The sequence below is a fragment of the Rana temporaria genome, chromosome 4, assembly GCF_905171775.1.
Source record: "Rana temporaria chromosome 4, aRanTem1.1, whole genome shotgun sequence".
Lineage (NCBI taxonomy): Eukaryota > Metazoa > Chordata > Amphibia > Anura > Ranidae > Rana > Rana temporaria.
In genome coordinates, this window is record NC_053492.1 from 266260189 (window position 1) to 266271759 (window position 11571).

General features: G+C 40.3%; 1 protein-coding gene across 1 annotated transcript in view; it reads left to right on the forward strand.

Annotated features, from left to right (window-relative positions):
- The window catches only part of SLC16A10 (solute carrier family 16 member 10), a 120836-nt gene extending 111299 nt beyond the window's left edge, over positions 1-9537 (forward strand). The window contains exons 5-6 of the mRNA XM_040350247.1: positions 6486-6714; positions 8794-9537. Of these exons, the coding sequence (XP_040206181.1) occupies positions 6486-6714; positions 8794-9029 (465 nt within the window). The 3' untranslated portion in view covers positions 9030-9537. The remainder of the gene's footprint in view (positions 1-6485; positions 6715-8793) is intronic.
- The last annotated feature ends 2034 nt before the right edge of the window (positions 9538-11571 follow it).

The window sequence follows — 11571 nt, forward strand, 5'->3', positions numbered from 1 at the left end:
TCATAAGTAATGTTATTGATGTTACATTTAGTATCCCCAGCTGCTGTTTTTTTTACAAACATCAGTCAGGGGGTTTCAGGTAGACAAACTGGCCAAATATGGCCCCATTTGCCAAACTATGAACAGGTTGAGTTTGGTTCAAACTCATGTTTAAGCTCATTCCTAATCTTTATGTAGCTACCAGGAGTGGTGAAAGTGGTTAAAAAGCTCCAGGTCCATTAATCAGTGTCATATGGGATAAGTACCATCAGGATCTCTATTTTTTTTCATCATATGCATTAACTACAACTGTGGCTCTGGCTGTGGCTGTTTATGCTAACAGCAATAGGACATTTTTAAATATAGAAGAGTGGTGACAGAAAAACACCAAAAGGTTGATCAAGTCTACCCCATTTTTTATTTATTTTTTATAGATCTATGTTTTATCTCAAGCATGTTTGATACACTTACTGTTGACTGGCTTATTACCTCTGCCAGAAGTCTATTCCAAGCATCAACAACTTTTTTGGTAAAAAAATACTTTCCAAGATTTGTTTTGAAATTTTCTCCTGCTAGTTTAAAGTCATGTCCCCGTGTTCTTGATTTTAAAGCGGATGTGCCACGAAAAAAAAATATTTAAAGCCAGCAGCTACAAATACTGCAGCTGCTGACTTTTAATATTAGGACACCTACCTGTCCTGGAGTCCAGCGCCGTCCGCAGCAGAGGACGAGCAACCACTCGTCATTCTGCTGCTCCCCCCGCCATCCTCAGTGAGGGAACCAGGAAGTGAAGCGCTCCGGCTTCACTACCCGGTTCCCTACGGCGCATGCGCGAGTTGCGCTGCGCCGCTGATTGGCTCCCGCTGTGCTCTGGGAGCCGAGTGTTCCCAGAGCACAACGGGGGAAGGACGGGAGGTGACGTTCTGCCCGCAGTTTACCCGAAACTGTGTGGCCGGAGGTGGGTGCAAATACCTGTCTTTAGACAGGTATCTGCACCTCCCTCCCCCTGAAAGGTGTCAAATGTGACACGGGAGGGGGGAGGGTTCCGATCAGCGTGAGTTCCACTTTAGGGTGGAGCTCCGCTTTAACTTTATTTTGAAAATACTGCCCTCCTGAACCTTATTCGTGCCCTTAATGTATTTAAATGTTTCAATTGGGTCTCCCATTTTCCCCAAGAATGTACATAATGAGTTCCTGAAGTATCTTCTAAAGGGGAAAGAGTTTTATTTTTCACTTTTTTATCCAGTTTGTGCAGTGGATACCTTTTTAGCGCCATAGCAAACGTCATCAATTTTCTGTTAGGTTGGCCATACACACAGGATCTCACAAAAGTGAGTACACCCCTCACATTTTTGTAAATATTTTATTAGACTTTTTCATGTGACAACATTGAAGAAATTACACTTTGCTACAATGTAAAGTAGTGAGTGTACAACTTGTATAACGGTGTAAATACTGTATATACATATATACATACATAATGAGGTCAAACCTAAACACTTTCAATTTGTCAGGCAGGCCCTTGCACTACATAGTTCAAGTTAAATCTAAAGGAAATTAAATGAGAACATTTTATAATGTATGGCCAGCTACTTTAATAACTTTTTTGACCGTTTGTTTGTTTTTTAATCATATGCTTGAAAGTAGTGCTTTTTATTGAGCGGTCACATAACCAAGCAGTGCGCACCTAAAAAGGGAGAACATTTTTTGTTGAGCAGCTCAACTATAATAATATACACATTTAAGAGATTTGCATTTTGCAAGCTTGAATTAACAGGCCCTTAATTTGATACTACATTATAAGCGGGCGTGTTTGACTATCTAAAACTCAGCAAATGTATGCAGCTGAAAAAAACCTCTGTTGATGAAGTCTTCTCAGAGTACCATGATATGTGTGTATTGTACTATACTTCTGGCAGACTCCCTTCTGAGGAAAGTGGAGAGCAGCTGCCTTAAAGGGCTGTTTAGATCATTCACAAAGAAGCTGTCATTGGTAAAATACCTTTTTCACATTTCTTTTATCATTTATCTGCTGGGCATCTTTGCTAGATACTGCTAAAAACAGCAGCTGCTTTTCACATATATATATATATATATATATATATATATATATACGTAGCTATGTACAGTATGCACTTCTGTCTTTTTTGAGGGTCGGTTCTAAAGCTTGGTTCTCATCCCATACTAGATCGGTAGCACATAAAGGATTATATATCACATTGCGCTTATCTCATTCATTGTTGACACTCCAAATTATGGGCTTTTGTCATGCTGTTATGGACCTAATAAATATGTTAGTCTCCTCCAGTAGTTTATTATTTATCAATGTTTGAAAGCCTTTTGGATTACATTAAGATTTGAATATATTTTTAATATTTTCATAGCAAAATCCAAATGTTTATTTTTTTATACGTTCTTTATGTTTGCACACACACACAAAGAATGTGAGAGAATACAGTCAACATGTCCAAGAAAAAAAAAAAAAATCCCAGGGATGTACCAGTACATTAACCACTTAAGCCCCGGACCAATATGCTGGCTAAAGACCCAAGGTGTTTTTACAGTTCGGGACTGCGTCGCTTTAACAGACAATTGCGCGGTCGTGCGACGTGGCTCCCAAACAAAATTGGCGTCCTTTTTTCCCCACAAATAGAGCTTTCTTTTGGTGGTATTTGATCACATCTGCGGTTTTTAGTTTTTGCACTATAAACAAAAATAGAGCGACAATTTTGAAAAAAATTCTATATTTTTTACTTTTTGCTATAATAAATATCCCCCAAAAACATATATAATTTTTTTTTTCCCCTCAGTTTAGGCCGATACGTATTCTTCTACCTATTTGTGGTAAAAAAAAATCGCAATAATCGTTTATCGGTTGGTTTGCGCACAATTTATAGCGTTTACAAAATAGGGGATAGTTTTATTGTATTTTTATTTTTTTTACTACTAATGGCGGCGATCAGCGATTTTTTTCGTGACTGCGACATTATGGCGGACACTTCGGACAATTTTGACAAATTTTTGGGACCATTGTCATTTTCACAGCAAAAAATGCATTTAAATTGCATTCTTTATTGTGAAAATGACAGTTGCAGTTTGGGAGTTAACCACAGGGGGCGCTGTAGGAGTTAGGCTTCACTTTGTGAGTGTTTACAACTGTAGGGGGGTGTGGCTGTAGGTGTGACGTCATCGATCGTGTCTCCCCTATAAAGGGGATGACGCGATCGATACGCCGCCACAGTGAAGCACGGGGAAGCCGTGTTTACACACGGCTCTCCCCGTTCTTCAGCTCCGGGGACCGATCGCCGCACTCGAGCGGCGATCGGGTCCGCGGGACCCGCGGTCCCGGAGCTTCGGACCGGGTCGCGGGAGCGCCCGCGACCCACGGCTGGGTACAAGTACAGGACGTATATATACGTGCTTGTGCCCAGCCGTGCCATTCTGCCGACGTATATGTGCAGGAGGCGGTCCTTAAGTGGTTAAGACTGTCAGATAACATACTAGTAGACAACCCAGTTTAAAATTGGGTATGGTTCATTCATACTTGTATATCAATTAATGTAAAAGAACAACTGGTTTCAAGTGCAAATGAGATGTATAGAAACATCACATATGCCAGTGCAAGGATTTTAGAGAGTTATCTAAGTAAAAGGGTTAGGGAGATGTAAACAGGTATATAGAGGTCCAGGTTGGAAAGGAAGACAAGGAAGAATGGTGGGGTAAATGGGAGGATTTGTCCTTTCGACCAAAGAGTCATTGGCATATGGCACAGGCCATGACAACGTTAGGATGGGCTTTGAGCTCAGGGGAAATATTGTAAAGGCACCATGATAGTGTCAACGAAACATGCTGGTTGTCTCCTGTGTTACAGTGGTCAATTGTTTATTTTGGCGGTAATTGTCCACTATGGGATATATTTATGGAATTTGTATTTGTTTTTATTTTTTTTGGCTACTGTAGTAGTCACTAAGAAGGTTTTATGTTTTTCATAACATCTGGGTTGTAGCATAGGGGGGGATTTACTAAAACTAGAGAGTGCAAAATCTGCAGCTCTGCATAGTAACCAATCAGCTTCCAGGTTGAAGTTAGAAGTTGATTGGCTATCATGCACAGCCTCACCAGATTCTGAGAGCTCCAGTTTTACTAAATCTCCCCCATAGAGTTTAGAGCATATAGAAAGGGGAATCTAAATCCATGTACAGTATACCTAGGACAGCATGAAAGCTAAATTTAACCTTACACATTATTTCCGTTATTTGTATTGACATGGCGATTGGCTGTTAGATTGACAGCCAAAATCCTGATCTGTATGTAGAAGCAACTTTACGATACACTTTTTCTCCATTTAGGGACACAGGAAGTCTTTTTTTCTATGTGACCTATGAATGGAGGGGGTGGACTTTTCATCATCGCCTGTTTTTTTTTTTTATAGATCGTGTTTTAGTCATAAAAGCTGTAGTACTGGGTGGAAAGCACAGGCATAATCAGGCTCTCTTGATGAGAGTCTGTAACAGTTCCTTAGTTCTATTAAGTCCCACTGCATCGGAAGATTACAGCTGCAGGGGTGGGTGATTGGGGGAGGGGAACAGGCAGGGAAAAAAGAGGATTTCACGTAAAAGAAGAGGCATCAGCACATCCTACTAAATTTAAGTTATGTCCCTTGTTGTATCTTTCTGTTTTTTTGGGGTGTTTTTATTTTGGTTGCATTTAGGCTTAAAATAAGACAATTTTAGCTCTTATTAATGCAGTGCACACCATTCTGGAACTAAAAGATCAGCCTGTTGCTTCTACCAGTGTTGTCTCCAGCCTTGGGTCATTTTAAACTCCTAAGGTCTTAAGCATTTTCCCTTTCCAACTATTTTGTAAGGAGATTGGAAACATTCTGATAAGTTATTTGCTTGCCCCAGGCACTTGATAGCATTCCATCTGTCTAGTGATAGTTTTGTGCAGAAGTGGACCATATCCATTCTGGATTTGGTTCTTTCACATCTTACCAAGATGCTTAATATTATGTGGAAGGATGCACTTGATAAAGGACCCAACCAATAACTGGTAGGAAGCGACAACATAGTTTAGCATTGGAGATTTTCAAGCCCCAACTATGGACATTTTTTTACGGCCAGGAGAATATAAAAGATGAAGGTGTGAAGATGTTTGGGTGTCTCGTCTGAGAGGTCATTCAATAGTGCTATCTTAGCATTTTTGGTGATGTTAACTCCAGTCACTAAATAAATAAGGTGGATTTTTTGAATCCAGAACTGTTGAGCTTCTGTACAAGACCACTATACAGTATGTGGTACATAGTGCCCTCATTGCCTAAAATGGGTTATCCTTCTTTTTTTTATTGTTTGCCAGTGCCCTATCCTCATGTAGCCAGCAGTATAACCCTCAAAGTACTCCAGAAAAATAATTTTACAATGAGTACAGAAATCTATTTATTGTGTTGTTGCAGGCCTGTTACTGCAGATCACAGATATACAGTGAAAACGTTAGTTTCGTTTTTGTTGTTGTTTTAATAAAGATTATTCTTATTTTAAGTGGGCCATTAATGCTAAGGGAAGCTTTAATTAAAATTACCAACAAAGTAGCTGTTCTGGGAGCTGTGGGTGATTGTCATGTACCTGGTTGGAGGCCGAAGTGCCGAGAGGGCTCCCCTTGCGATGGTACTGATAGAAGCACAGGTTGCCGGATGGGTCTTGGAGAGTAAAGCTGGTGCTCACCTGTAGTATACTGGATAATGCAGGATACACAGCTGGGCCAAAGTCTCTAGGAATCCTCATCAACACTTGGCAATGGTGTGTGCAGGAGACAATAGCGAAAGCCAGGGCAGGGGTCAAACACTTTAGATGACAGGAGGAAGAGGCAGAAAACAGGAACACGGTCAAGCCAAGGTCAAATACAGGAAGGCAGGCCAGGAACAGATAGCAGTAGAAAAGTCTGTGATACAGGCCGAGATCAGACACTGGAGATAGCAGCAAGGTCAGTAAGGCAAGCCAGGGGGTCAAACCAGGAGAGCAGATCAGACAGGTCAGGAACAAGCCGGGTCACAACAGGAAATCCAAGGAATAGATGCAAAGGTACAGGAACACAGGGAAGCTGACGACAATCCAGCAATGTGATGGGCTCAGCAGCAGTCTTATATAGGCCATTAAGTTGCCGCATCTGTCACATTGTGCGTATGCGCATACGCTATTAGCACCTTCGCGTATCCGCATGTTAGCACTGTTGCGGACCTGCATACGCCCGTTAGCACTTCTTGCACTAGTGCGCATGGCAATGTGCCGGAAGTGTCCATTACCAGTACAGCCACTATTGCCAGTTCTCCTATGGCCAATTCCCTGGCAGTGATGTTTCTGCCCTTCACTTCTTCATCTTGAACACTTCAAATGCTATAAGAATGGAAACATGTGTCAGTGTGTATTACAAAGTACTGTAATTGAATGTAAATGCAATCCTTGCTACGTAAGACTGTATAGGATAGATAACATCAAACTTTTTTCTTGTAGGTGGTATCATTTTTCTTCATTGGATTAATGTCAATGATGATTCCAGTGTGCCATAACTTTGGTGGCTTGATTGCTGTCTGTCTATTCATGGGCCTATTTGATGGCTGCTTTATATGTATTATGGCTCCTATTGCATTTGAACTGGTTGGACCACAGCATGTTTCTCAGGCAATTGGATTTCTACTTGGATTTATGTCTATTCCAATGGTTGTTGGCCCTCCTGTTGCAGGTACAGTAGAAGTTTAATGTATCTTTTCTATGTATAAGTCTTTATACCACCAAACATTTATTTTTAAACTTTTTTAAAATGTTGATACTGTCAGTCCTGATTTTGATGACTTTGTGAGAAGAGATGCTTATGGCATTGATATTTAGATATTGAAAATGTAATGTTGACATGCCACAAAATTACAGTACCAGTTCACTATGGCAAAAAAAAGACAAATGGACAGGGCTGACACCACTCACAAAAGTGCTGTGAGTTTTCAAACCACAGAAGGAGCTCAGTGCATTTTGAGCAGATCAACATGTATTTATCTGTACTTGCAGAGTCATTAAATGAATAAAATGCAGACACGTGCTCATCATGTATTGCAGATATGTACTGCATATTTATTTTTGTTTTTATTTTCCCCTGACATATTCTTTAAAGGGGTGGTTCCCCCTAAAACAAATTTCTAACAATACATTCGGAAGACTGCTTACACTGCGGGTAGGCTGGCTTTTTTTTTTTTTTTTTTTTGTACATACCTCGATCATATCGCATATCGCCGTTTCATCCCTCGGCTTCCGGGTACGAGTCTTGCTGGACCTAGTTGATTGACGTTCCTCCAAACGGCGCATACTGCGCGTCACGACTTTCCGACAGAAGCCGAACGTCATTGCGCAGGCGCCGTATAGAGTTGGCTCTATACGGCGCCTGCGCAGCGACGTTCGGCTCCTTTCGGAAAGTCGTGACGTCAAGTATGCGTCGGTCAGAGGAACGTCAATCAACTAGGAACGCCCACCGCCACAAGACTCATACCCGGAAGTCGAGGGATGAAACGGCGATATCGAGGTATGTACGAAAAAAGCCAGCCTACCCGCAGTGTAAGCAGTCTTCCAAATGTATTGTTAGAAATTTGTTTTAAGGGGGAACCACCCCTTTAGCCCTCTTGGCGGTAACCCTGAGCGTGACTCGGGGTGGGTTTTTTCTGCTATAATCGGTATCCCCGAGTCACGCTCGGGGTAAGCTATGCAGAGCCTGCAGCATGCGCTGGCTTACCTTGTCCTGGATCCAGCGATGTCACCGCGCTGTGTAAGCGAGCGGGACCTCGCTCGATTCACACAGCGTCCTCCTGTGCCGCCGATCTCCGTTCCCTGCGACGTTACGACGCATGGGAGCGGAGATCGGCGCCAAATTCAAAAACGTAAACAAACACATTACATACAGTATACTGTAATCTTATAGATTACAGTACTGTATGTAAAAAAAAAAAAAACACACCCCCCTTGTCCCTAGTGGTCTGCCCAGTGTCCTGCATGTACTTTTATATAATAAAAACCTTTCTTTCTCCCTGCAAACTGTAGATTGTCCATAGCAACCAAAAGTGTCCCTTTATGTCAAAAATGGTTTTAGATCAGCTAGAAAACAGCGATAATAAATTATAATCACTTGCAGAATTGTGCGATAGTGATTTGTGGGGAAATTCGTCATAAAAAAAAAAAAATAATGACAGCGACAATTCTGCAACTGAGAAAATTTCAGTGATTTTGAGTTGATTACATTATTGAATAATTTTTATTAGAATTATATTATTATTTGTTATAATTATTTATAATTATTTATTATATTATAATTTATCATTTTGTTTTTAAAAAAATGTCATACCCGGGATGCCTATTAGATTCTTGTTTGGTCAGATTTAAGTGAGTTATTTCTAAAAATTACAGGCCTACAGTATAAAACGCCAAATTTCCTTGCAAATAATTGTACCGCTTTTGGTACGTAATTCCAGACAGAATCATACCGCCAGGGAGGTTAAGCTAAGTATGCATATAGGGTGGGAGAGAGTGGGTTGTTTTTAGTTCTGGGGGTTAGGCAGAAAGAAAGCCCAATCAACAATTTTGCACCTAGCATTAACTTTTAACAATAATACATTTTTTGAGAAAGGTTTAAACACATTGCACAGGGAGGGTTGTGTTTTATTAAACATTGCATGAGCTTTGTGTTATTAATTCAATTTGATGCAAATTGTGCTTAGCATAGTTTATAATAAATGTTAAGAACATTTTTTTGCATCATAAAACACATTTTTGGTTTCTCTAGGTCTTCTGCGTGACAGTCTTGGCTCTTATGATGTAGCATTTTACCTTGCGGGTGTACCCCCCATAATTGGTGGATTTATCCTATGCCTTATCCCATGGGTCCATGGAAGGACTAAACAGGAAAAAACAAAGGCTGTGGATGGAGAAAAAGAAGAAAGAAATATGGATTATGCTGCAAGCCCACTGAAACCTGGCACAGCAGAAAATGATAAAAAAGATGATGTCTCTGTCATTTAATTAGTGATTCTTACACACATAACTGCTTTAATCTCTTTTTTACCTTTTTATGACAGTGACTGAATGTTGTAACAGGTGCTATAAAGCCAAAGCTGTATGATCACGCTGAGCTGTTTTCTTGCACAACCCACTGAGCCTGTCATGCCAAGATCCCTCTTTGACAGCTCAGTGAAACTCCAAGCACATATGTGGGTGTTGCCAGGACTAATGTGCTGCAAGCTGTGAATATCACAGAGAAGTATTATTTATCATCAGGAAAGTGCTGACTGCTCATTGCTTCACAGCACTGGAAGATTTGTTGTAATAACAACTGTCTTCTTCAGTCTCAATGACTCTACATGTTTCTGTTTTGTTTACTAGACTTCATTGTATGAAATTCTACCAGTTCTACAATTTGCAGAAGATTGGTGAAAATGTTTTAGAGAATAGCACATTTACCATATGTTTTCTTATTTTCAAACTTACTTACTTTTGTACTTAGACCATTTTTTAAAAACATGATTGGAGAGTTTTCATTCACAGACAGTTTCCCTCAGTATTCAAACCTAAATTTGTGAGCAGACCCAATTATCTGTGGTATGGTACCATGCTATTGTCCTGCACAAAAATGTTGACACTGATCAGGGTGCAGCAGCCATGCTTTCCATTAACTATGGCTATTGGACTATCTGCTTCTCCAGCCTTGATGTACATACCACAGCTGATCGCTAGTGGTCAGAACATTTTGGCAGCCATTTTTGGTAGGCTGCAGTATGTGCTCCTTAGACAACAATACTAAAAAGGTCAGCATTCCAGCTGCCATCACTGTAAAGAGAAGTGTCGTTACTGCCTTCACAGATGGGCATTTGGTGTTACAGTATAATATGGTAGGCAAATGGAGAGTAACAGCCTCGAGGCAGATTAGATTTGCATTACTAATCTCAGAAGTATAAAATGTGCTACTCTCAACAACTTTTGATCAAAATCTTTCCATGTTTTTTTCAGTAGAACATATTAGATATACAGTGGAACCTCGGTTTAAGAGTGACTTGGTTTGAGAGTTTTTTAAATTCTGACTCGGTTTGTGAGTGTTGTTTTGCAAGACGAGCAGAATTCAAGCTAAATAGGCCTGCAATATCTCATTTGGCCTGAGGTATGGGGGCGCAGGAGCCGAGCAGAGCTGAAAATAGGCCTGCAGTACCTCAGTTGGCCTGAGCTACGGGGGCGCATTAGCCGTGAAAAGGCGAATATTGGCTGCAGTACCTAATTTGGCCTGAGGTTCGGGGCGCAAGAGCCGAACCAAAGTGTCCTCTGGCCTTTTTTGGCCGTTTTCGGCGATCTCTGGCGCCCACCTCTGGCCGCATTCGGTACAGCATCCCATTGAAGACAATGCAGAAAATTTTTTTTTTCGTTTCCATTGACTTCAATGGGAAAACTCGCTTTGATATGCAAGTACTTTGGATTACGAGCATACTCCTGGAACGGATTATGCTCGTGATCCGAGGTTCAACTGTATAAAAGAAAAAAAAAAGTGTGCTTTTTATGTTAATTGCCCAAAATGTTTACTATGCATCTTTAAAAGCCATCAAAACTGTGAATAATTTTGTTTATTTAGGGTACTGAGACATGCTTAATGTGGACTATCCATCGGTAAATTGTTCTTGCTGAATTACAGGTTGAAGTACCCAGTTGCCTTATACTACAGAGTTGCTAGCAGCAAACCAACATACAGTATACTGCTTTTCTCTTTACAGGCAGTATGTGAAAATATCTCTCTCTCTCTCTCTCGAAAAATTGCAATAAGCTCCCAATGATTTTACAAAAGAATATCAGGGTTCTTTGTAACTTCATTATGAAAAATGTGCTGTGTTAGCATATAATTGGTAGAGAATCAAAAATATAATTCCAGACAGCCCTGAAGTTTCAGCACTATGCAAAATGTGGTTTCTGGAGCTCCAATGATGCCCTTTAGGTCTAAATAGCATTTTCAATTATTTTGAACAGTTCACTAGCCAAAGTAGACAGTAATTACTGCAGTGGGAATGTGGCACATCCAGCATATGTGTCTTGTTGCTGGAGTCCCAGATAATAGAACCTCATCAAACTGCTCTCTTTTTGTCATTTGAGTGTTGGGTAGCATTTTTGGAGCAGTGCAAATTAAAATATTTGTTCATGAAATATTAATTTCCTTTTCACTGGTAAAAGCTGTAACAAGATCCATTTCATCTGTACACATATTTACCAAAGATTATACAGCTGCAAGATGATTCTTTATGATCACCTTAGCTTTAAATTGAAATTCCTGCTTCTTTATGCAATGTGATGTCGTGCAAACCCGAAGGCATATCCCCAGTCCTGTAAACAATATGCATTATAATTTGAAGGGTGAATGACAATTTACAAAATGTGAAACTGTATGTACAACATAGTTTGGCATATAACTTTTATACTGCAGCATCTTTATGTGAAGTGTGCCTTTTGTAATGTGGGTGCAACCATTTTTGTAGGCTAAATTGTGTTGTAAGGAATATAGCCTATTAGGGCCAGATTCACAAAGCACTTA